At 41.4% G+C, this 27,863-nt stretch overlaps 1 protein-coding gene across 3 annotated transcripts in view; it reads right to left on the bottom strand.

Moving 5' to 3' along the window:
• ELAVL1 (ELAV like RNA binding protein 1) overlaps positions 1–27,863 on the bottom strand; it is an 85,669-nt gene that overhangs the window by 35,275 nt on the left and 22,531 nt on the right. For all 3 annotated transcript variants that reach the window (XM_030540826.1, XM_030540827.1, XM_030540825.1), the window contains one exon: positions 15,694–15,877. In XM_030540826.1, coding sequence (XP_030396686.1) covers positions 15,694–15,865 — 172 coding nt within the window. In that variant the 5' untranslated portion in view covers positions 15,866–15,877. The remainder of the gene's footprint in view (positions 1–15,693; positions 15,878–27,863) is intronic.

Genomic DNA, 27,863 nt, shown 5'->3' with positions numbered 1-27,863 from the left:
ACTAGCCAAGCACAGCACACACAAAAGTTATTTTAGATAAAGTACTACGCTCACAATCAACAAAGAATCTCTTTTTTGTTGTTGTTGTATTCTAACTGCTTCTCTTGAGGCATATGGTATTGGTTGGTCACTGTCAAAGACAGAAAAACAGAATAGACAGACCATTTATTCTGATCCAATATGGCAATTCCGATGTTTTTGAACATCAATTTTAATGAACAAACTCCCCAAAAATGACCATGTGCAAAACCATTAGCTTCAATTTAAAAAGATATTTAAGAACTTGTTCATCCTTGCTGTTCACTCCTTGTTTGGACAGGCGTGAAAAGCCTGAACACTTGGCCTTTTCAGTCTTTATTGCATTTACAAACAGCAGCACTGAAGTGCTTTATTCAGAGACTTTTCCAGTAATCAAGATCTTCAACTGGCCCAGTCTCCCAGTACCTTCAGGTTAGGCATTAGGGTTCTCAGCTTTTCTAGAAAGCTGTTTCATACAATTAACTTAATAGAAACAATAGCTTCTGGACAAACAGGAACTAAAATAAGTAATTTACATCAGTTCTGCAGTGAACTTGGTAAAGAAGTGTTCACATATATGGAGTGGGAAAAGGATGTGGCTCGTTAGCCCAGGGGAACGGAATTTGACTTAGGAATAGAATCAGCAATCTTGATTTGCAGCACAATAAAATTAAATTTTAAGTTTTTAAATGTACTTTAAAACTAGCGTGGTTAAAAAAAACTATAAAAGTTGGGTGGGTACAGGTTTTGAAGAAATTGCAGTCGAAGAGGTGAGAAATGTGTTACACTTAGAAAACATGTCCAATTTTTAGACTACAGGCAATTCATAACCACCAAATAGTTCCATACGTTTACATATTTGGTTGAGCAAAGCAAGGCCTTACACTCAATTCAATGGCATTTCTCTGTCTGTAACGTGATAACTTTTGAAAACTGCACTGGTTCAATTCCAAAATGAATTTTGGTATCAATTTCCAGGTATCAATTTGCCAAAATTGGTAAGATTCTGCACAAGTCAGAGAAGCCTGATATCCACTGATCTAATTCTTATGATTACACAGGCTCTGGATACAAGGGTGAGGTCAATGCCCTGAGGGGTTAAGGTGAGATATTGGGACTCGAGAACTTCTCTCTGCAGCACCAAATGGGCATTCTGTGGACCTAATTTAAGTGAAAATTAGGCTTGCTGGAAGCCTCTCACACACTCACCCACTGGGCCCCTCACCTCCACTCCAGCCAGGTCTGCCCCCAGCTGGAAACTCACCCTGGGGCAAGAACTGGCCCTCAAGAGGTCAAGGGATCCAGCTTCACCTACATAAACATTGAAGTATGTAACCCTCTAATATTACCAAATGATTCTTTAGGGCTTCCTAGTATGAAATGAAAAAGTGAACAATGAATCTTAAATTAGTAGCCACTGGACTATTGGCAACTTCTCAATGGAGAAGGAAAATTTTTTGAAAATTAGACATATGTTAATAAGTATGGGTGTTAAATTATTAAAAAAGTCACAATTAAAAGCAATTTTAATCACAATGTTAAATAACAGAATACCAATTTAAATTTGTTATAAATATTTTGGATGTTTTTCTACATTTTAAATATATTGATTTCAATTACAACAGAATACAAAGTGTACAGTGCTCACTTAATATTTCTGATCTTTTTAGTTTACAGATATTGATAAACAAAAGAAATATTTTAAATTCATCTCATTCAAGTGCTGTAGTGCAATCTGTATCGTGAAATTGTAACCTACAAATGTAGAATTATTTTGTACATAAGTGCACTCAAAATTATATATATACAAAAAAACAACTTTAGAGGCTACAAGTCCACGCAGTCTTACTTCTTGTTCAGCTTAATCATTAACACAGACAAGTTTGTTTACATTTATGGGAGATAATGCTGCCCACTTCTTATTTATGATGTCACCTGAAAGTGAGAACATGCATTCACATGGCACTGTTGTAGCAGCACTGCAAGGAATTTAACTGCCAAATATACTAAATATTCGTAAGCTTCCATGTTGATGATGGGTTCTGCTTGATAATGATTCAAAACAGTGATTAAATCGCGACTATTTTTTAAAATTTAGATACTGTAATTTGTTTTGCATTAATCCCTTGCATTAACTGTGATTAATTTGACAGCCCTAAAATAAAGTTTTGCTGTAACTGAAGGGTTAACTCATCAAGTACATACCTATACAAAAATATACACAAAAGGAAAAAACACTTAAATATTTAGTTAGAATGTGCAGTGAGACTTAATTCTTATGGGAAAGTGGAGAAAGGAGGATCCAGCCTCATGGTCCCAAATTCACCTACCCTTCTTGCCAAAGTGATAGCCACAAGGAAGGCAATTTTCATGGAAAGGAGGGACAGAGTAAGAAGCTAGAGGCTCAAAAAGCTGTTTCATCAGTGCCGATAGACCTAGGTTAAGGTCTCACTGGGAGGGGCGATAGGTTGCATGGTGAGAAGGTTCTTCCAAAACCTAGCAATCAACAGGTGTGTAAATACGGTGTGTCCTTCCACAGGGGGGTAAAAAGTGCTAAACTGCTGCTAAGTGGGCCCTGAGAAAGTGGAAGGAGAGACCTGGTGACTCCAAGCACAGGAGGTAATCCAAAAAACCTTCACCTCTTCTAGGAAAAAAGTCCTTTCTGTTGGGCCCAGGTGGAGAAACAGTTCCACTTGGCCCAGAAGGAACGCCTTGTGGACTCCTTCCTGCTACTCAAGAGGTTGTCCTGCACTTCTGATGAACACACCCATTCTAGAGAAGATGCCCATCTAAATATCACACTGTGAGGTGAAGTGTCTGCTGATCAGGATGTCTGATCTTCCTATTATGTTGCATTAGCAGTTCAGGGAAAGTGGGGGATGGGAAGTGGAGGGCAAGCTGACATGCAGAGAAGGTTGGGAAACCAGAACTGTCTGGGTCACAGTGGGGCAATCAGGATAACCATTGCTCTCTCCTGCCTGATCTCATGGAGTACTCGTGGCAGCAGTGGTGGTGGGGAAGACGTAGTTGATCTGGTCCAACCAGCAGAGAATGAGTGTGTTTCAAGTGGAAACCAATACTGCTCTAGGAGAGGTATATGCCTTGGGGGAGACAAAGAGGTCCTTTGTCGGAGGCCCTCCATTTGTTGAAGATGTCACTTACTACGGTATCATGGAATTTCCATTTGTGATCAGTCATGAACTGTCAGCTGAGAGAGTCTGCAATCACGTTCTCAGTCCCTGAAGGATAGGTTGCAGATAAAAGGATCTCGTGGACGATGCACCAATATCATAGATTGACTACCTCACCACAAATAGAGCAGTTAACTTCATGCTCCCTTGTTTGTTGATGTAGTAAACAGTGGTGGTGTTGTCCAGAATGATACGAACATGATGGGAGCAAATGGATAGGAGAAATGCTTGGCATGCCTTCCTTACAACTCTGAGTTCTAGAATGCTGACGTGCATCCTGAATTCCTGAGGGGTCAATGTTCCCTATGTTATGTGACCTCCCCACTTATGAAGGATGTGTTTGTTGGTGCCAATCATCTTGTCCGGAGAAAATGGGAGAAAGGGGACCCTCACACAGACCTGTTGAGGATCTGTCCACCACTGGAGGGAAGAGTGTACTTCAGTAGGAACTATCAGTATCAGATCCATGGCATGGCACACGGGTGAGTAAACTCTATAGAGCCACATCTAGAAGCAGCAACAGTGGAGGCGAGCCAAGGCAGTGATGTATGTGCCCAACGCCATATGGCCAAAGAGGGATAGGCAAGTCCTGACTGGGACAGAAGGACTGTTGACTACTCGGGCTAGGAGTTCCTGCAGAGAATGGAATATGTTCCTTGGTAGGTATGCTCGTGCAATGATTAAGTTGATGGAGGCCCCTATAAATTCTAGGGACCATGTGGGGTCCAAAGTTGATTTTTCAACACTGATGCTGACCCCAAGGGATGAAACGAGTCTGAGTAACATGGAGGTGGAAATCTGGACTTCATCTCTGGACCACGCTGCTAAGAGCCAGTCATTGAGATAGGTGTTATGGGGTCCTTTTATTCCGCTGAGATAGGCCCTTATGATGAAGAAAGCTTTGGTGAAGACCCTGGGAGCAGTGTGAGTCCAAATGGCAGGACCCTGTACTGAAACCGCTGAAGGCCCACCATAAACATCAGGAACCTTTGGTGGGGCGGATGAATGTTTATATGAAAATAAGGATCCTGAATATTGAAAGCCATAAGCACATGCCTTCTTCGAATGATGGGATGACAGCTGCTAAAGGTGACCATATGAAATTGAGTTTTGCAGATAAAGCAATTGAGATGATAGAGATACAGGATTGGGCTCCACCCATCCTTCTTTTGGGGTATCAGGAAGTAAATTGAATAGAAAAGTCCAGAGGAACCCACTCCATCGCCTCTCTTTGTGGTCAGGAGGCCACCTCCAGGGCAAGGATGCTGTCATGAGTGGTCCTTCAGAAGGGATCAGGGAAGGAACTGTGAATGATGCAGCATAAAGAACGTGACCATATAGCCCTAGGGGATGACATTTAGCACCCACCTGTACAGTAACTCCTCACTTAAAGTCGTCCTGGCTAACACTGTTTCGTTGTTACCTTGCTGAACAGCTAGAGAACATGCTCATTTAAAGTTGTGCAATGTTCGCTTATAACCTTGATTGGCAGCTGCCTGCTTTGTTCACGGCTTGCAGAAAGAGCAGCTGTTGGTGTTAGCTGGTGGGGGCTTGGAATCAGAGTGGACCAGCAGTTCCCCTAAGTTTCTTGTGCAGCAGCCGCCCAGCAGGCTAATCAATTGCCAGCAGTTCAGCTGTATCTCCTCCCACTGCCATGTGTTGCTCCTGCCCTCTGCCTTGGAGCTGCTCCCAGGAGCCTCCTGCTTGCTTGGGGGGGGGGGGTGGAAGGGGGAGAGGATGAGGGGAATAATGTCAGGGTGTCCCCCCCTCTCCCCTGCTCCTGCCCTTGCTTACCCCATCTCCATAGAGCCAGGGCAGAGGGGAGAAGAGAGACAGGAGGACACACAACAGGACTCAGGACAGAGGGAGCTTGCTGGGAGCAGCTGCTGTCTCAATTTGCTGATCTACTTAAAAAGGCAATGGACTTAGAGTGCGGTCAGTGTACTTAAAGGGGCAATGCATATCTCTCTCTCTCGTGTGTGTGTGTGCGTCTCTGTCTGCCATGCTATCTCCCCTCCCTCTATTTGTGCTGTCTTGTAGAATGTGAGGCTACATTAACAACGTGTTAATACTTGAGGGCTCAGCCAAGTGCTAGTTCATCATTTAGTAGTAAGGCAGTCCCTGGGAAATATCCCACCCTCTGACTTCACCACCTCAACTAAGCTTCACAGTCATCATTGCTGTGTACAGTATTAAATTGTTTAAAAGTGCGTGTGTGTGTGTGGGGGGGGGAAATAGATAGTCTTGTCTGGTGAAAAAAATTCCCTGGAACCTAACCCCCACCCCTTACATTAATTCTTATGGGGAAATTGGATTTGCTTAACATTGTTTTCGCTTAAAGTCAGATTTTTCAGAAACATAACTGCAATGTTAAGTGAGGAGTTACTGTGCGTTGTTATTCCGCTCCAAGTTTGCAAAGAGTGCTAGATGACACCCAGATGGAGTGGTGTGGTTGTATGGCAGCAGGCAAGGTGGCTAACAGTTCTCTGAGTTCCTCAAAAATACCTCTTCTGTACGAGTTGCATCTGGGAGGAGGAAGACTGTGAAGGTGGATCCTGGAGGATGAGATTTTTGAATCTTCTGATGCTTCCTTGGTGTTTCATAAGGTTGTTGATGGAAAAACTGGGAGGTTCTGTAATGCTGTGCGAGCTGCAGCAGTAGAAATTAAGTTTCAGCACACGTATGTAAATACTCAAAATGGAATGTAGCTCTCAAAATCTTGAGGGTGCAGAGGGAATCAGGTCTTCGATGGTATTTTGTACCTCCTTGGGTAAACCAGACAAATGGAGCCACCACTACCTCCTCATGATGATGTGCCCATGGCCATTTAGTGCAATGAGGTATCTGCTGCATGTACCTCTAACTGGACTGAGGTCCTTGCTACCAGCTTCCTCTCCACAATTATTGCCTGGAATCGGGTCTGATCCTGTTGTGGCAGTTTCTCGGCAAAATCCTTCAACTTTCTGTAATTCAGGAAATCATATGTGGCCTGATCATTTGAAATCCTGTATTGAAGGCTGGCTGAAAAGAAAACTTCGCAGCCTGAAAGGTCCAGTTGCTTGCCCTTCTTGTTGGATGGGACGAAGCGCGGATGCTGTTACCCAGCCCGTTCTGTCACTGCACGTACCACAAGTTAATTGGGAGGTGGATGTGAGAACAGAAACTCAGACCCCTTGACTGGTACATAGTATCTTTTTCTGCCCCCCTTTTGGGTAGGCGTATGCGTGACTGGCGTATACCAAACTGTGTGAGCTGGCTCAAGGATGGCACCGTTGATTGATATTGAGGCCAAGCAGAGTCACTCTGAGAGAAGTATATCCAGCAGCTTATGCTGAGTGTCTTGGATCTCCTCCAGAGGAATGTGAAGTTCTCCAACCACTCCACTTAGGAGATCCTGGAATTGCTAGTAGTCATCAGAAGATGGGCAGGACTTGAAACCACTGCCACATCAGGAGAGGATGATGGGAATTTCTCCTGTTTCAGCAGTACCGTCTGAAATGGTCATCTTCCATTACAGGTTCCAAACGTCAACTCGAATGTACCTCAGATGGTGAAATATGTGAAGCCTTCCTGACAAAATGGACAGGTTCTGAGAGAAGGTATTGGGGCCAGGATCCCCAATAGGGCCAGAAGGATGGATCCAGAGGGTGCCAAGGAGGGCCCCATGGTGCAAGGAAGCCAGTGGCTCCATAGCAGCTGGAATGGAGAATACTGTCATAATATAGAAGCCGTCAGTGCATACTCATAGTGGCAGAAAGGGATAGATGGTCCCTAACCCTCATCCAAGTTCTTTGAAGATGAAAACTCGGAGACCAGTTCCATTGGCAGTACCATCGGAGCTGGCAGAAGCATGTGCACTGCTGGAGTGAGGGGCGAGGAGTGCCTCAGATGTGGCATGTCTGATGCCAGATATAACATCTCCCTGGAAGTAAAGGGCTCCAGAAAGCATGGGGACCTTAGTACTCCCAGAACAAAAACACTTACTAGGGTTTGGCACTTTTCCCAACCTGCCTGGAGTCAAGAGTGTATTCTCAGTCCCCGAAACCAAAATGGGAGCGGTGGTCTTCCTTGGAGCTTATGGCTCTCTGGCTCTGACCGATGCTAATGTTGACTTGTGTATGCGGGTCCACACTCAGTACTGGTGGATCTGTAGATTTATGCAGCTTCTTTTCATGTTTGTGCACTTTAGGTTGAACTCCGTCCCCATGACTAGAACTTACGGAAGGAGTCTCTCCCTTCTTAGGTTTAGAAGAAGACGTACTGCCATGCTTATGTGCACGTCTCCTTGTCTCCTAACTAGGCCCCGGCACGTGGTCCACAATGGTGGTACTGCCGGTGCCAGCCTCGAACTTCATAGTTGAAGGCTCACTGCTGGTAGCCTCAGGTTGACATACAGTGGGTTGCCTGGCCAAGGTCAAAGTGAGGTCTCATGGCAACTTCCATGAGGTACTTCTGGAGGTGGAAAGTCTGGGTATGGCTTAGGAAGAACTGGCAGATACTGCACCTGGATGAAATGTGGGCTTCTTCTAAGTAGTATATGCAGTGTTGATGTTCATAGCTGACCAAGAAGGAATGCAGGCAGGAGGCGCAGATTTTAAAGCCTGGGGTTCTCTGCATATGCCAGTAGCCGCACATGGGTGGTGGTGGTGGTGGTGGGTGTTCACTGGGAACAAAACACCCCAAAAAGGAACTCCAATCCTCCTAACAAAACTACTAAAACTACTATAAAATCTACAGAAATGGTAAAAACTGTAAAACTATATACCTTTTTTTTAAAAAACAAAAACAAAAACAATAAAGTGCATCACACGCAAGAGGACACTAATAGTTCCGACCTGGACCATGTGGCAATCAGAAGGAACCAGAGACGTGATTGGTCCAGTCTGCCCTTTATCACCTCAGACAAAACCATGAGGCAAGCCATGGGCGCATGTGCGGATCAACGAACGCTATTACCTGAAAAAATCTCCAAATCCAAAACACATGGTGCACATGTATAAGCCCTCATGGGAATACAGTAGGGACCAATCACTTGAAGAAAAACTGTCTTTTCAGTTTAAAGCAGAAAAACAGTCCTTGATGACAAGGAGGTCATTTTTGTATAATATTTCTCTAAACAATAAACAAAATGATTTTTTGTATTTGTTAAGATTACACTTGTGGTGCTTGTGTGGTAGAGAGATTTGTAAAATTGCTAAACTACTTCCTAAACAAACAGTTATTTTAAGGGGGAAATCATTTAAATTTGCATAATAAAGGCTGCCCCTTCTTCCTTAATTTTGCCCCAATGATATGACATTATTTTCTTGTCCCACAGAACCTGGGCCTCAAATCAATGCCTAGAATACATACTAAGGCTATATCTACAGTACAGCTTATATCGGTATAACTTATATCACACAGGGGTGTGAATAAACCACCACCGAGTGACATAAGTTACACGGACATAAGTGCTCATGTGCATAGTGTGCGTTGGTGGAACAGCTTGTCCTGCAGACACAGCTGCTGCCGTTAAATGAGGCAGTTATCTGAAGCCCTCACCCCACCCCTGCCTCATTCAAAGGAATGTAACAAATAAAGCAGGGAACTACCGGAAGAGAAAGGATGGGCTTGTGGTTTAGGAAGTGCATTGGGGCTGCTTCAGAAAGTGGGCAAAAGTAAGATCATCCTGGACAGACATTGCCTTTGTCTTCCTCCTCAGTGGATATTTACATAGTTTTCAGCACTATCCCTTTGCCCCCAATTAAGTGATAGGCTGAAGCATTGTTAAGGGGGGCTGGGACAGCCTATGAACCTTGGGCAACCATTGACACAAATTATATCAAGACAAGGGTGTTACATATCCACAAAACAGCAGCACAAAACAGGCTAGAGGTACAGTTTTCTGCATCAAGCCAGGAGAAATTTCCATGGTGCCCAATCTTCCAACCAAGCCAGCCACCAAGACCTCCAAGTGTGATGTGACAATCAAACAGAACTTGGAAGTTCAATCTCCTTTGAAGAGTTAATCAACCAACTAAGCAATGCAAAGGCTCTCAGGACATAACCCTCAGCCCCGACACTGCACAGAAGTCAGATGATTGCTTTGAAGCAAGCACAGAAGAATAACCACTCGAACAGAACACAGATATTCAAGGTGAGTGCTCCATCTAGTTCAGTATTCTAGCTCTAAAACTGACCCAGCTGGCATTGGCCACAAGATACCAAAAAAAACCCGAACAGATATGGGGACAACCTGCTCCCAGGGAAGTTTCCTCCTAAATCCCAGAAGTTAGAGGTTAGATTATGCCCTAAAGTAGTGGCTTTAGATACTAGTTACTAAAACTTTGGAAGGTAACTCTGGATGTTGCCCTCTAGGAAAGAAGTTCCTTCTCTACTTAGGCACAAGTAGCTTAAAAGCCATTAACATGGCAATTTTGAATGAGATAATCACAAATGTAATGGGAAAGATAGAAAAATAGTTAATAACATTGCTTAAACACTAATTTCTTCAACAGTTAAAAAAATAATAATTGGAGATATACCTATCTCCTAGAACTGGAGTCCAGCCCCCTGCCTTCACTAGCAAGACCAAGTACTGATTTTTGCCCCAGATCCCTAAGTGGCCCCCTCAAGGACTGAACTCACAACCCTGGGTTTAGCAGGCCAATGCTCAAACCACTGAGCTATCCCTCCCCCTAATATGAGGATAACTGGCAATGATATTTAACTATATGGAAAATGTAACTAAAGACAGCCATTTGTTAGCAAAAAGGGTTCAAAAAAAGACACTAAACAAAGATTTATAGAATTTTATTTAAGTGACAAAGATGCATTGCTCAGCAAAATAAAGAGAGAGTTAGCAGATGCCTCAGTACAAGTGACCATGATCTTATTTGCTGTGTGAAAACAGAATACAGCCCCAGCCAGTAACAGATTCGTGGCATTCTAAAAGGGCCATTTCTCAAAGCTAAAAATAATTATATGAAATACTGACTGAGAGCATAATGCATCTTGGCTGAGGGGCATCTTGGCTGAGAGAATATGAAAGGAACAATAAAATATAAGTCAGCACGCAGCAAACAGAAAAAAGGGAAATGGATTGCAATTAATATAAACTAGAAGTTAAGAATTGCAGTTGACTCATAAAAGAAGTTAAAGGTACCAATGGAGTAATAATGGCTAACAGGTTAAAGGACAATAAGGAAGAATATTTTTAATGGGTCATGAAGCAAAAGAAATCTTACCAATTATACAGATCTTTACTAGACTGAGATGGTAAAATAGTCAATGATGCACAAAAGGTAAAAGCATTTGGTTAACGTTTATTCTGCATGAGGAACAAAGCTAGATAATGCATCCACCTCATAATGGCATCAATCCAGCAGTAACCAAGGAGGGTGTTAAGCAGCTTCTACTAAAGTTAAAAGCTTTCAATCAACAGATCTGGAAATGTTGCGCCCAAGAGTCTGCAGGCCACTGGTGTTAGTTAAATAAAGCTTGGAAAACAAATTCCAGAGACCAAGAAGAAAGTCAATGTTCTGACAATATTTAAAGAATAAAACAGGATGAGTAGCTAATTACAAGTTAGTCTGTTTGGCCTCAATGTCAGGCAAAAATAATGGAACAGATGATGTGGGACTATCAATAAAGAGAAGATGGAAATATAATTAAATGACGATCAACATAGCTTAATGGAAAATAGGTGTTGTCAAGCAAACTTGATTTTTTTTAGCAACATTTCAAATCTGGTTGATCAAGGTAACTTGATAGAATATACTGTGATATCTGTAAGGCATATGACGTATTACCTCAGATTAATAAGTCTGTATTATATTAAATCAGTGGTTCTCAGACTTTTGTCCTGGTGACCTCTTTCACACAGCAAGCCTCTGAGTGCAACCCCCCCCCCCCTTATCAATTAAAAGCACTTTTTAAATACATTTAACACCATTATAAATGCTGGAGGCAAAGTGGGGTGTGAGCTGGAGGCTGACAGCTCGCAACCCCTCATGTAATAACCTCACGACCCCCTGAGGGGGCCTTGACCCTCAGTTTGAGAACCCCTGCATGAAATCAATGATACTTGTTAGATAAATTAAAATAGGCTAACATCTCAAAATGCAATCGTTAATAGAGAATGATCAAATAGTGGGGGTACTTCTAGAGCAGTGATTCTCAAACTTATTTGATAGGGCCACCACTTCTCTGCATCTGTAGTAGTTTACTACCCTCACCCCAAGTACATATACTGCAACCCTGTTCTGAAAGCAGAGCAGAGAACAGCAGCTGCTGGCCAGGTGCCCAGCTCTGAAGGTAGCGCCACGCCAGCACCAGCACAGACGTAAGGGTGGCAATGTGAAAAGTCATATTCGTCAATATCACTTTTCACAACAGACTTAGCACCCCATTGTCATGCTTATTTCTGCACTGCTGCTGCCAACCTAGGGCTGACAGCCAGGGTCCTGTCACTTCCTAGTGAGAGACTGAAGCAATGGGAGATGGGGGGAGCCCGGGCTGTCGGAGGGAGGAGACCCTGAGCCCAGGTGGCAGGACTCCGGCTGTCAGCCCGGGATGGCAGGGCTCCACCTGCCCCTTTATCCCCACCTCCCAAATGTGCATGGCACTTCTGCATGAGCCCCAGCAACCGAGATTGACAGCCAGAGCTCTCAAAAAATATAAATAAATAACACATACACACACACACACACACACCCCTTGCGCCTGCCTTGACATGTTCCTGCTCCTCCCTTGGGAGGCCTGCCCCATAGCTTAAGAACCACTGTTCTAGAGGGTTCCTGCCTCATCTTTCTCAGCATTATGTCATTTAATATATATATATTTTTTTAATATCAGTGACCTGGAATATAAAAAAAGTCTTTGCAGATAAAGTTTGCAGATGACTGAAAAATTGTAGTAGTAAACAACTCACACAGAGTAGTCTACATTGCTTGGTAAATTATGTAGAATAAGTTGAAACCATGAATTTCAATATAGCCAAATGCAAGTTCATAGATTTAGGAACAAAAACATAGGCCAGTATTTACAGGATAAGTAACTATTCTTTAAAACAATGACTGCGAAGTACTTAGGGTCATTGTAGTAGGCTACTGGAAGACAAGAAGGATGTTATGGCAAAAAAGGCTAATGAGATCCTTGGATGTATACACAGGGATCTAGTTAAGCGTAGGGAGACAGAATCCCTTGCATATACAGCACTGGGAGACCACTAATGGAATCCACATCCAGTTCTGATACCCATACTTCAAAAAGAGACGGAAAAAATTGGAGAGAGAGAGTTCAGAAAAGAGCTATGAAAGCGATTCAAGGAATGGAATACATGTTGTACAATGAGAAACTTAAGAAGTTCAATGTAGCTAAGCAAAAAAAGTTAAAGGTCTTCATCATAGTCTACAGGCACCTACTGAGGTAGAAAGTATCTGATACTAGGGGACTAATCAAGCAGAGACTGTGTAACAAGATCCAATGCCTGTAAATTAAATTTAGAAAAATTCAAACAGGAAATAAGACAAATTCTGAAAAGAAAGAGTAATTACCAGTAAGGGATGAGGTAAATTCATTATCACTTGAAGTCTAGATAGAGAGGTTGCATATCTAACTCAGTCACAAATTACTGGGCCTGAAAGTGTTCATTTATATAGTAGGGACAAATAATTTCTTCAATACAGGAATTACCATATGAATTCTTCAGCCTGTGTTATGCAGGCCAGACCATGCTCACAGTTGTCTTTTCTGGCCCTAAAAATGTAAATATATTATAATATATATAAACCTAGGTATGTAATAACTCTTTCTAGTTTGCTCGTGTCCAGCGCAGAACATTTATTCTAAGTGTGATCTTTATTACCAGACACACAATGATGCAGTGGAATACAGTTTACAGCAACAACCGTGGTCAGACGGATTAATTCAAGAGGTAAGATTAGAATAACTAAAAGCAGCAAAGAGTCCTGTGGCACCTTATAGACTAACAGACATTTTGGAGCATGAGCTTTCATGGGTGAATACCCACTTCGTCGAATGCTCATGCTTCAAAACGTCTGTTAGTCTATAAGGTGCCACAGGACTCTTTGCTGCTTTTAAAGATCCAGACTAACACAGCTACCCCTCTGATACTAGAATAACTAAATCTCTCACAATTCAAGCAGCAACTAAGAAGAGAATCATACTTGTGAGACAATTTCCAAAAACAATATTTGAAGGATTAAGACATCAAAGATGAATAGGAATTGCCAAGAGATTAAAAATCCACTCATTAACAATAAGTAGTTTTCCCTCGTAAGAAGGTCTAGGTCATCATTTCTGCAGAAAAACAAGACTAAATAAAAACACCATCATAAGGAGCAAAGACCATCTTCCAAATGTTAATCGATGACTAATGTCTTCTCAAATCTGCATATAGCTCCAACGTCTGTGCTGCTGCTCACAGATTCCACCCCATAACCGCTTGGGAAAGTGATGAAATAGTCAAGTATTGGAGCTATTCAGAGCAAAAGATGATCCAAAAACGCAAGCCAGATGAGGCGATAAAATACCAGAAACTCCACACCAGACCCTCCAGAATGGGATGCAGTGGTAGTGGAAAGGGAAGGAGGAGGGGAAAAAGTCTCTTCCCTCCAAAAAGCCAAAAGAGTAAGAGTGGGCAAGAGAAAGGAAAATGGAAAGCTCTTCAGATTTAGCTTGGATGCTCAGGAGACAGAAGCTGGTGTGGAAGACCAAGACCAAGCCCATCAGCTGGATCCACAGGCAAATCTAGAGATGAATTCCTCCTCCCCAGCAGATGAATGAGGTGCGTGGCTGGGCTTGCTATTCAGTTACAGGCCTCACTGTTGGCTCTCCACTCTCCATCTTTCATATCAGCTTTTGGTTAATAAGTGTTTTAGTCTAACACAAAGATTATCTAGCTAGGAGTAATTAAGGAATTGAACAATTATGACGACCAGGAAAAACATTCCTGTCAGTTAATGTATAAGGTTGCAAAGTAGATTCCCCAAGAATGTGGTGGAACGTTTCTAGTCCCAGTTATAGTGCTTAAGATATTTTAAACTATTCTGAACAAAGTAATGGACAATGTGCTGTAGAATTCAGTTCTGCACTGACTGGGAAATGGACTGGATGGCTTACTATCACAGGTCTTCTCCATCCCTATATTGTCAAGCTTCTGTGTAAACCCCTCATGAACTAGTTCTGCTCATACTACCCACATATCCACATGCCATATAAGGGAGTTTCAGCTAAAGAAGGACTCTGAAAAGTTCTGGAAAAAATGAGAACAGGGATCAGAAGTCATACCAGTCAATGTCATAACTAAAGTTGCAAAGCCATTTCCGCTGAAGTAACCTGTTCTCACATGCATGCTTTCTAAAATATTCACCTTCTGCATAAAATTTTACATGCTTCGTCTCTAGCAAAACTGACATTCTGTACAAATATTAATTTTTATTTATGAAGATAACTTAGCCACTGAATTTTGAAGCTTCAGACTTGGTATATAAATAGGCCTTAAAGAACAATATAGGCTTTGCTAATTTTGAAGAAGCAAGTAAGAATCTTTGAAATGCAGGATTCACGAAGTGCTGTACAAAATTCCACTAGGCTGTTAACTGCATGCTTAGACATGAGTGTAGGCAAACACGTATCCACAGTCAGTTAGCTGCACAGCTACTTAGTTATAGGAATTTACAACCTCACCTATGGAAGCAGGAAACTGTAAACTCAAAAGATTCTGAACAAGGATGAGCAGAACTTGTAAATATAGGAAACTGCTTAGCATGTCAAAAATTACAGTGCCTTTATACTCTAACCACCTCATTTCCACACCAAGAAGCTGATAAAAGCTCTGCTAGTGAACCTTGTTAGCTAATAAACTAAACAGGTGCATCAAGAAAGTTATGGCTCTGATTTCATTTGCTGAATTTCAAAGATCCATCAAGTTCCACAAGTCTAAGCAGCTCTGTGTTTATTACTTTTCCCTGAGTCCCATCCTGCCTTCTTCCTTAAAGAGCTTGGGAAGTTAAAATGGAATTAGCATTAGAGTAATGTTAAGGTCACAAAATAAAGCACTCAAATAAGAAAATTCCTTAAAGTGAGGTTATCCTGCAACAATACATAAGGCACGTTGAACATGTAGTATTTTCCTGTTTTGAAGACTCTGAATGTTTGCACAGTCTATGTCTCATCTTATTCAGTAAGGTCAAGAATTTACGGGTTGAAGAGACCTGTTCACACCAGGGTCTGATTTAAATTAATGAGTTGCACCACCTAATCCAAGAGATGAATTTAGCTCCTTCATTTATGAAATACCTTGACTTTATAATACTTTATTTCTTAATCTTAACATTGCATTAAATCTAGTTGTGTTCATTCCTGTTCGCTGCAGACAATATACACAAGATATCCAAAATATCTACTTGAATTGCATTTAGTCAAGGGTTTGAGCAAGCAGTCTACCACAAAGCAAAAACTCTTACAGACTAGATTATACCTGCAACTTTGTCCCGAATAAGTTTAGCAGATTCAACTTCGCCAATACTGCTAAACAGACTCCGTAACTCATCCTGTGTCATGTTTTGAGGGAGGTAGTTCACGATTAAATTTGTTCTACCAATATCATCCCTGCAATCTTCAGCCATGTGATCTTCATAACCATTAGACATTCTATAAAATATCTGCAAAGAGAAAAATCACAAATGAGGTCTACAACTTCATTTTAAAATTAATTGAACTTACTCTGCCTGTATTCAATTGAAGGCTTTTTACTTTAGGAAGATGAAAACAAGTAGCTATTTCAAAAACTATATATTATCTTAATTTCCTAAAGGAAAAGTCCAGTGTTTTTCAAAAAAATTCCAGACTTTCATTCTCTCAAGCTAACAAACATGAACCACTGAAAAGCCCCCCAGATGTTCATTTCAATAAACTGGAAAAAAAGAAAAGAAAAGAAAAGAAAAAAAAACCAAGAGTGCAAATAGATTTTAGGTACATTTCAATGTATAACAAACCACATACACAAAACTGTTAAAAGAGTTGCTACTATAATACATATGAGCAAGGGGCTAAACTCAGATTGCAGGGGCAACAGCTTCACCCAACGTAACATCAGAAATCAATGGCAGAGACTGAAATAGAAGCTAGTTCTCTTGGGTTCCAGTCCAGTGCTTTAACTACAAGTTATTTTCTTACAAACTTCTGCCTTTAACACTGTCCAGCCTTTATACAGAATGAGGCCTGGGTGTTGTAGAACTGACAGCATGTGACCACATCAAGACTTTAATCATTCATAATACATGCAGAAAACGCAAATTAAGATTGCATAAGAATCTTAATTCTGGCATTTCCTAATTTAGGGCTTGACTTTGAAACTCAAGCATGCTTTTAACAGGGGTGGGGTTTTTTTATTACAATTTAAGTTTAGAAAAAAGAAAAAAAAACCCAGAAGTTTCATTGGAAGTCATACTGACCTCCCTACCCAACTTAAGTCATCACCAGGACTTGAATCGAGAACTTTTTAATCCACAACAGAGATGTACTACTTGAGCTAAATGCATAACTGGTCACAGTATCACGCTGTTACCCACTATGTGGGCCAGCCACCTGAAGGGCAGTGACTTACACAACTATCTGGGAATGTTGAGAATCAGAATTGCCGGGTTCTATACCTGGCTCAGGAGGGAAATGGGGCCTAGTGTTTATAGAAAGCCCAGACAAAACACACAGGTCTGGCACATGCATTCTCAAAAACAAAGTAGCTAGATGGCTGAGACTTGGTCTGCAACATTAGAGACTAGAGTCCCTGTGGCACCTTAGAGACTAACAAATTTATTTGGGCATAAGCTTTCATGGGCTAAAACCCACTCTGTTGTTTTTACTGATACTGACTAACGCAGCCATCCCTCTGAAATTAGGACTAGGTTATTTTCCCAGCTGTTTGACATTATCTTGTGCAACTCTCAGTGGGGGGTGGGGTGGGGTGGGGGGAATTATACTTCCCTGCCTCCTAAACTAGGAGTTACTGAGTTACAAGGCTACATACAAAGGCTGTGAAGTGCACAGAATCGGGACTAAAACTCAGAATCCCAGCTCTCAGCCTAGCACTCCTTCCCTATGCCAAAAGGGCTGCAACAGCTCCTACTAAGCAGAAGGATGCCTAAGCGGATGGTTATTTAAAAACAATAGGCATAAAGAATATTCTTAAGTGATGGAGGCCCCTACTGTACACAACTAGGAATTGCTGCACTGGCATGACCTTATGTCTGGCCAATTACAACATTTTCAAAATAAATCTATGTCCATGAGCACACTCATAGTTATTAAATTTTCCCTGTAGAAATTAATTCCAACTTCAACTTACCAAATCACTCCCATCATCAGTTATATAAAGCAGACCCAGTCCCTTTTGGTCACTATAAATTAGCATTCTTTTTTACAGCACCCTACACACAGATTTTGTAATAAGTTACATTAAAAAAAAAGTTCCTTATTACACAAGGAACCTTTCAGCATACAAGATTAAAATTTAACCCAGAGTGCAGCACTATGTTAAACTGGAGTCCTAGATGGAAATATGTACCACTACCAATTTTCAGATTTGCAAGTGTTAAAAACATTGAAATACCAAAAAATTCTGAGTTAAAAGTAAAATGTAAAAAAACCTTACACTTTGGACAGTATACAGATGCAAAATTTTCCACCCCTGTAGTCTTGCCATGCACCATACAGACTTACGAAACTACTAGACCTATACACTTTTAACATTAAAAATGTTTAAATTCGTGTTACACTTGTCACCATGGTATCCGAGTACCTTGATTCAATATACTGATATATAAATAAAGGTATGCAAACACCCACCCCTCAACTGATATGCACTTCACACTAGATTTTTCTAATACCATCCTTCCTTCCCAGTGTAACACCCTCATCATAGCCACTGAAAGTGTTGAAGCTATTTTAACCTTTTAGCCACAGTGATCTTATTCCTTTTAACTTCAGAAATACTAAACTCCACACACTCTCCTGGTCTGACTACCAGTCGGCTTTGCATTCTTCAGATGAAGAGAAAGGTATACCATGATCCAATGGCTAGAAGTTGAAGCTGGACAAATTCAGACTGCAAAATAAAGTGCACATTTAACAGTGAGAGCAATTAAACACTGGAATAATTTATGAAAGATCATGGTGGATTCTCAATCAGTGATCATTTTTATATCAAACTTAGATGTTCATTACAAGATCTCTTCTAGGAATTATTTTGAGGACGTTCTATAGCCTCTGTTATACAGGTCAGACTAGATACAATGGTGCCTTCTGGCCTTGGAACCCACTGAAAAAGTTCCACAATAAGCCAATGTTTCACTTACCCTTGTAGTTCAGATTCAAATCTGTGTCACCAAAACACTGACGGTCAATTCTCAGGGTGAACAAAAATTTTCACTAACTTTGAAAAAAGTTCACGTGTTATGGTTTAAAAACCACACAACAGTGAGATCACATTTTGTCTAAAATTTCTACAAGAAACAAGGTGGGCAGAGGCAGTATCTTTCACTGGACCAACTTCTGTTGGAGAGAGAGACAAGCTTTCGAGCTTACACAGAGTTCTTCCTTAGTCTGAGAAACGTACACAATGTCACAGCTAAATATAAGATGCAACAGATTGTTTAGCATAAGAAGTTACACGTATTTCAAAGGAACAAAATGCAACAAAAATGATTAGGGGTATGTAACAGCTGCCCTATGAAGAGAGATTAATAAGACTGGCACTTTTCAGCTTGGAAAAGAGATGACTAAGGAGGGATATGATTGAGGTCTATAAAATCATGAGTGGTGCGGAGAAAGTATATAAGCAAGTGTTATTTATTCCTTCTCATAACACAAGAACTAGGGATCACCAAACGAAATTAATAGGCAACAGGTTTAAAACATAAAAAAAGGAAGTATTTTTTCATACAACGCAGTCAACCTGTGAAAATCCTTGCCATAGGATGTTGTGAAGACGAAGGCTATAATAGGGTTCAAAAAAGAACTAGGTAAATTCATGGAGGATAGGTCCATCAATGGCTATTAGCCAATGGCTGTTTGCCAGAATCTGGGAATGGGAGACAGGGGGATGAGATGATTACCTGTTCCGTTCATTCCCTCTGGCGCACCTGGCACTGGCCACTGTCGGAAGACAAGATACTGGACTAGATGGACGTTCGGTCTGACCCAGTATGGTCATTCTTATGTTCGTATGATCATTCAAGGTGAAGTGGCCTGTGAACACCCCTCTAGTCACAGGAGGGAAAGGAAGGGTGGCGAGGGGAAAGAAGGCAGCTAGGGAAGGGTTGTCAGCAGGTTACAGATTGTTGTAATAAGCCATAAAACCAGTGTCTCTATTCAGCCTGTGATTTTTGGTATCTAGAAGAGTTATGAATTCAATTAATTCATTCACAATGAGGACACCACTCATATTACCACGTCCCCATTGACACGCATAAGGAGGAAAAAAAAATTTGACTGGACACCACAGAGCAGATGAAACCATACCCTTGATCATTACATTGATTGCACCATGAGAGAAATTGACTGTGAAATCCTTAAAAAAACAACATCTCTCCAACTTTGAGAGGACAGCAATACAGTCCCTGAAGTCTAATCTGGTGATTAGATTATCTAACCACACAGCAATCAAACAATCTGACAAATGAAATGCCATCACAGTCCCCAACAACGGTGACTGTGTTAATGAAGTCAACGAGCTCTCTGAAACCCCCATACTATAAAGAACTCAAAGCAGAGTCCATGCTGTAATTCACCCAGGAATTTAAGGACATCAAATCCTTCCTGAACAACTTCAAGACAAACTCAGGGACCCTCTACATGCTTCCCAAGATACATAAACAAGAGAACCCAGGCAGACCATCATATCTGGCCACAGTACTCTTACCAAAGGAAAATCAGGACTCAGAAACCATCCTCAAACCACTCATCACAAAAAGGGCCAGCTTTCTCTGGGACACAACTGACTTCCTCCACAATCTCCACAACATTAACTACTTCCCTTAGAACACCATCCCTGCCATCAGGGATGTCACTTTTCTATACACCAACACACCTCACGACAGCATACCTGCCTGCCCCAAATATTTCCAAGACAATGGACAACACACAGCTATCCACCCCAAACACATTGCCAAACTCATCTATTTCATCCTCATCAATAACACTTTTACATTTGTCACGGAGTCCCCGGGCGATGCTCTGGAACTGCTCCCCACCAAGCCAGTCAAGACTCTGGGGAGCCTCCTCTCCCTTGGAGCAGACTTGTTCAGGGCAAGAAGCTCACACAACTTCACCTCCTGGGTCTCTCCTTGGAGCATTCAGCATCCTCTGCCCCTCCGTGTGCTTCCCACAGCGAGTCCACCCCAGCGGGGTCCTGGGGAAGCCACTGGGTTCTGCACCCCTACTTTGCAGTCAGACGTGACTCTCAGCCAGCCAGTAAAACAGAGGTTTATTCGATGACAGGAACAGGGTCTAAAACAGAGCTTGTAGATACAGCGAACCGGACCCCTCGGCTAGGGTCCATTCTGGGGGGCAGTGAGCCAGGCCCCCAGGTCTGCCCTCCACCCTTGACCCCAGCCAGCTCCAGACTAACAACCCCTCCCAGCCCCTCCTCTCTGCTCAGCTCCTTTCCCGGGCCAGGAGGTCACCTGATCCTTTTGTCTCCAACTGGCACCTTTGCAGAGGAGGGGCCCAGGCCATCAGTTGCTAGGAGACAGAGTGTCAGGCATTTAGGTGCACTGGCCCTTTGCTCTGCCAGATACTTAAGAACTGCCATGGGGACACTGAGGCACCAACACAGTACTCAGAGAAAACATTAAGAACTTTCCCAGTTCGTCACAATATTCAACAATAAACAATTTGTCCAAAGCATGGGAACAGTTCTGGGTACTAGGATGACTCCACAATATGCCATCCTCTTCATGGCCAACCTTTAAGAATAATTTCTGGACAAATGCATCACAAAACCAACGATATACCTGATGCACATCAACATTTTCGTCCTCTGGACAGACAATGAACTCCTTCATAGATTTTTTGCCAAAACTTCAACCACCACCACCCATCCATCAATCCCTCCCTGGGACACTCCCACATGATCATCAACTTTCTGGACACCACAATCAGCTTCAACAATGGAATCCTACAGAAAACTATGTACTAGAAACTCACGGATCACCACACCTACCATTCATATATCCAGTAACTACCCAAACACACCAAGAAATCTGTTCTCTACAGAAAGGCACTCCGATACCCCAGATTATGCTCAGAGGATGAAGTCCTGGATGTGACAAGTTTGGTCACAGAGATCCCCTTGCAACTGTCACCTGACGTAATTACCTCTGAGCCCATTTTCCCTGCCAGCTTGCGACTCCAGAACCCTGCCTTGTTAAGCCAGACACGTCAGCCTGCTGCAACACAGACTCAGGTCTGAACCACACCCCAAGCTGCAGACTTTAACTGAAAACCACTCAGCAGATAACCTCTCTCTTCAGCACTCAGATCCCAATGGGATCCAAACCCCAAATAAATCCATTTTACTCTGTATAATGCTTATACAGGGTAAACTCATGAACTGTCCGCCCTCTGTAACACTGATATTAATCACTTACTCTGGGTTTGTTAATACATAAAAGTGATTTCATCAAGTATAAAAAGTAGGATTTAAGTGGTTTCAAGTAATAACAGACAGAACAAAGTAAGTTACCAAGCAAAATAAAACAAAAACATGCAAGTCTAAGCCTAATACATTTAAGAAACTGAATACAGGTAAATCTCATCCTCAGAGATGTTCCAATAAGCTTCTTTCACAGACTCAATTCCTTCTTAGTCTGGGCCCAATCCTTTTCTTGTTAGCTCCAGTTCAGCTGGTAACTAGGGGATTTCTCAAGACTGGCAGCCACCTTTGTTCTGTTTCACCCCCTTTTATATCTTTGGCAGAAGGCGGGAATCCTTTGTCTCTCTCTGGGTTCCCATTCTTCCTTCTAAATGGAAAAGCACCCAGTTTAAGATGGATTCCAGTATCATGTGACATGTTCACATGTCCTGTGAGACTTCATTACCCACTGGCTGACACAAAGTATACAGGAAGGCTTACAAGTAAACAGAGCTATTTACAACCAATTGTCCTAGCTAACCGGAGCCATCAAGATTCCAAACCACCATTAATGGCCCGCACTTTGCACAGTTACAATAGGACTTCAAAGTAACACTTCATATTTCTTGCTTCAGATAAAAGAATGATACATTCATACAAATAGGATGAACACATTCAGTAGATTATAAGCTTTGTAATACCTTACAAGAAACCTCTTGTATAAAGCATATCCCAGTTACATTATATTTACACTCAAAAGGATATTTCCATAAACATATGGAGTGCAACGTCACACTGGATACATATTTTAACAGACAAAGGACACTCCACCAGGGAGTAGATTGAATCATGGAACAGGCCACCCAAATAACCCAAGAGAATCTGCTTCAATATGGAAATAAAACCCACTCCAACTGCATACCCCTAGTTGTCACTTACTACCCCATACTGAAATCCATATGGGGTAACAAACAATTATAACCTATACTTAATGGGGACCCCAACCTAAAAAAACAAAAACAAAGAACTGTCCTGAACTCCCTCTTCTCATCTTCAAACAACCCTCAAACCTCTCCAAGCTCCTCATCATCAGAAGGAAGCTCCCCATAGACAAGGATACACCAACTCAAAGGAGCACCAGACCTTAGAACACCACATGCAACCTGCAGACATATCTTCAGTGCTACAATCAACATTGATACATATCAACATTGTTACAATGATAAACAAATCTGTAAGGTGCTCAGGCATCGGAATAACAGGTACAGTATACCTATGTTGATTTAGTAAGTTATAGGGACACAACAAAATTATAGTGAGGAATTCAAATGATTAAATTTAAATAGGAAAAATTAGCACTGTTTGATATTAATGATCAAGTGTCCATCACCAAAGCACCGAGAGAACTTTCATCCATCAGTAGCAAAAGCCAATAAGGAAAAACCTTCTCAACCCTTTTGACAGGAAAACGCTTTGTAGTAAGTGGCAAAACTCTTTGTTAAAAACAGAGTTACAGTTGTCTGGTGATGCCTCATGCCCTTGCAGAACGTTGAGTTTAGAAAAACTCAAACTTCTGAAAACCAGGAAGTACAGAAAAAAGCCCACACTCATTTTAGTTTTCCCCCTGAAGCTGACAATAATAGCTACTGGGAATTATCTAGATGCACTCCAAATGCATTCACTGTGCCAGGTGTAGCTGCACTGAATGGGGCAGGGGGACAGTAAGTTGGAGCAGCTTGAAAGAGCTGTGATTGTGATATGAGATCTGAGGAAGTGCATGAGTACCTTGAGGTGCCAGTCTGTCTTATGTCAATATAGGATTGTGTATGTTGTGTCAATAGCAGGGCACCCTTACCATGAGTACTGTCAGTAGTGAGGTGGGATATGAGAACCAGCTGTGGATTTATTGATGGACTGGGGAAAGTATAGGTTTAGGCTCTCTCTTATGTACAAATGCAAAGAGATGATGAAAGGATATGAAGTGGTTGTTAAATTTTACAAGTGTAGTATTCCGTTGGGAAAGTAGGCTTGGTGTTTGAGCATACAGCAAGCACAGGTAGCTACTATCATTACAGTGAAAAGGCAGCATGGGAGTGTGCATGTTGTAGGTGTATTGGGGCATCACCCAAAGAGGACAGAATTCAGGTTGTGTGGGCATTTACCTTAATTCTTTTTCCTGGCTTTCAGAGCTTTGAGTTTTACAATCTTAACTCTGCATTAATAAAGGCTTTTCCCATTTAATTTCCTAGTATTATTAAACAGAAAAAAAGTTTGTTGGTAGGAACTAGCGGTCATTTTTAGACAGCTGAAGTTCTCACCTAGGTTTGCAGTCGATATGCTACTGTGAGTAATAATCAAAAGACCTAGCTTTTATATAGTACTTTTCATCACTACATCTCAAAACATCTTTACATCATTATTCCCATTTTACAGATGGGGAAACTGAGGCACAGAGATAAAGTGACTTGCCCAAGGTCACCAAGCAGGCCAGTGGCAGAGCTAGAAATAGTCCCAGTCCAGGACCCTTTCCTCTATGCCACATGGTTACTATGTGATTCCTCGATTCTCCTCCCCGTTTTTGTACATATTGTTGCAGTGGAATGAAGACAATGGTCCATGCTTTGAAACGTTTGCAATGTGTAGCTGCTAACAGGGCTGGGGAGAGAAATGTCATCCATGGTCTATGTCCCAAAACCTTAGATGACTGTTACAGTAACTTTCAGCATGTGCAAGAAGACTGGTGTGTCTCTCCTTCACCCCCTGCCTCACCACTCCCCACAGTATGTAGCCCCCCTCATGCCAACACTTTCAGCTCCCCATCCACATCATATTAAGTCAGTAGTTGACACTAAAATCCATGAATATGTAAGAAGTTGCTTCTTACTGTCTCCTGCCCGAAGCGGCTGCATACACATATAGGCAGCAGCATAGTGGAAGGCTTCATGTTACCTTGGTTATGTAGTCTAAGCTGCATTCCTCACTTCCACTTACCTTCAGCTGAGACTCCTGCTCCTGCTGCAGCAAGGCTTCCTCAGCAATACCTCAGATCCACCCAGTCTGCCCCTCCTCCCAAAAGGGCCTCTCCCGCACACTCTAGCCAGCTTCTCTGCCCCCCACATTACCTCCAGCCCGGGTAGCATCATCACACCTCCCACCCCAGATCCTAGTAACATGGAGGGGCACAAAAAGAAGCTCAGACACCCCAAGAGGAGCAAGGTCCTCCAGATCCTAGAATACACAGCAGGCAGGGGGAGGGACTCAGTCCCCCAAAGAAATGTAGAGCTCCAAATCCCAGCATACATACAAAAGGGCTCTCAGCCCTGTGACCCTAAGCACCCTGTATTCACCCCCTACATGATACTGCAATGATATCTGTACAAACTATGCCTTGTGAGGTATCATTTGAAAACTAATAACATTGGTTATTAATAGAATTAAAAATGTATGTATTGACATGATGAGTAACTATGAATAGTCAATTACATGATGCTTTGAAGTCTGTATTTGGACAAAGTAGAACAGGTCCACCAACAAAGCTCACAAACTAAAATTTCATACAACGACTTGTTTATACTGCTCTATATTCTATCCACAGAAATTTATGTACAATATTTATATTCCAATTAATTTATTTTATAACTGTATGGTAAAAATGAGAAAGTAAGCAATTTTTCAGTAATAGTGTGCTGTGACACTTCTGTATTTTTAGAACTGATTTTGTAAGCAAGTAGTTTTTAAGTCAGATGAAATGGGGTACGCAAGATAAATCAGACTCCTGAAAAGGTACAGTAGTCTGAAAAGGTTGAGAGCCAGCAGTTCCCAAACTGGGGGTCGGTCACATTTTGCTCCGAACACAGCAGTCTTGTGGTCACAACTTGGCCTCACACACACACACACCATACGTACGAGGTCATACACTGCAGATGACGAGGTTTTGTAGTGGAAAATGGTATCATCCATGCTGTCTGGGATCCTGGGAGAAAATAATTAAAATGGGGTTGTGCTGGCAAAGAGTTTGGGAACCCCTAAAATTTGGGAAATTTTAAAGACTTACAATCCTGTTAACGTCTTTGTGCATGTTCAGCGCAATCTATGAGGAGCGAGACCGAGGCAGGCAACAAGCCTCACAGGGGAAGGAAAATCTTTTCCAAACAACATTTTAATTTGATTTTCCCTAGAGGGCTGGTGGGTGCCGTGCACTCTGTTGTGGCAACTTTTGAGCAGTAGCAGCTCTGGTATGATAATCTGAGCCTTGGTTTTATCTCTATCCATGAGCAAAAAAATTTCCAGAATCTCTCAACTTTTTTTCAAGTGTGGGGGGATGGAGAAGGAGTTGGAGGAGGAAAGACGGATATCTCTCAGGTCAAATAGCCCCAAACTGGCTCACTAACAGAATCCCCACTGCCATGAGGCACACCAACTTCAAGGCAATTTGAGTAACCAAGTAGATTTTAAAGCATTCACAAGAGCTAAGCCTTAAACAGAAAGTTGGTCTTAACCTTAACAGTTTGGCCCTAGAGAATGTTGAATGCCAGAAGACTGGAAAAGGGAAACCTTCAGAGCATAAGTTGTTATACACTGAATTTTACATAATGTGTATTGTTATACATATCTGTTTGTACTGGAGTAATTGCCTGTAAGGAACACCACATAGAAACTGGAGAACTGGTGCACTCATTGCGCTATAACCATAAAGGAAGACTTGATCCCTTCCTTTAAGAGTTTACAGCTAGATTAAGACAAGAAACGAGTGAAAGTAACAAACAATAGGAGGAAATGGGAGAAACAATAAGATTATGGAGTCATAAGGGTCAATATACACAATTGGATTCTACAAGCTTTTTGCTAAGCCGCTATTTTCTTTCACAATATTTTTTTTGAAGAATTTAATTGCATATGAATATCAGATACTAATATTTTCACTTTTAAGTTATTACACAAAATTATTTTGTATTCCACAGTTAAACACACCTAAGATATTTACATAAATTGATGCTTGGGAGTTAAGTTTGTATGGAAACAAACAAGTTGTTTCAAATTACTGAACTTTTTATAACTTGAAAAGAAACGTATTTGTTGAAAGCTATGTTTTGGGGGCTATAGTTAAACTTTTAATTGGCTGTCTAACATTACGTTTCATGTGACTGTATTTTTTAGACAATAAATGAATTTTTTCAACATTACCCTGATGGACTGTTTCCATATTTCAGTGCTGAGTGGAGTGGAGAGGCAGGAAGCAGAATGGCTAGAAGATGCTGCAGTTCACTTCTCCTGAGGAGCGGTGGACATGTGCAGGTGAGGGGATAAATGGACAGACTGAAGACATTTAAGAGATAAATTAGAAAGCAGGGAACTGAATAAAATGAGAGAGAAAAATAGATGAAGAGATAAAGAATAATAAGGAAAGATAGATAGAAGTACTAGTGGGCAGAGGTAAAGTACCTCTGGTGGTAAATAAAACCGTGCAGGAAGAAATACATCATGTAATGAAAAGTGGAATAAAGCCAAGAAGTTATAAAGCAGAAGAAATACAGTATGCTACACTTGATAAAATCTATTATTAGAAAGCTAATCAACAAGCTATGACTAAAAACCATGCACAAATAGTACACCATCAACTACATTCCTTAAAACACTGAACACAAATAAATATTTTTCACTTTCGTAGTAGGCTTGTGTGTATGCATGTCACAGTCTTTAGATCAATGATATTCAGACTGAGGCTTGCAAGTGGCTCTTTAATGTGTCTCCTGTGGCTCTTTGAAGCATGTGATATCAAAACACTGATTTAATTATTAACCATTCCAAGTTATTAACCAATCAGGATGCTTTTACTATGTTATTAACTAATTGTAGTTGATAAAAAATAATAATATTTGGGTAGTCATTTTGTTGTGAGTATATATATTACACACACAAACACACACACACCAAAAAAAAAAACAAAAAAAAAAACTAAACATTTCCCCTCTCATACTGTTTAAATATATAGCACTATAGTCAACAAAACAATGAAT

The sequence above is a fragment of the Gopherus evgoodei genome, chromosome 22 (assembly GCF_007399415.2).
Source record: "Gopherus evgoodei ecotype Sinaloan lineage chromosome 22, rGopEvg1_v1.p, whole genome shotgun sequence".
Classification (NCBI taxonomy): Eukaryota; Metazoa; Chordata; order Testudines; family Testudinidae; genus Gopherus; species Gopherus evgoodei.
This window is presented reverse-complemented; position numbering and strand designations above follow the sequence as displayed.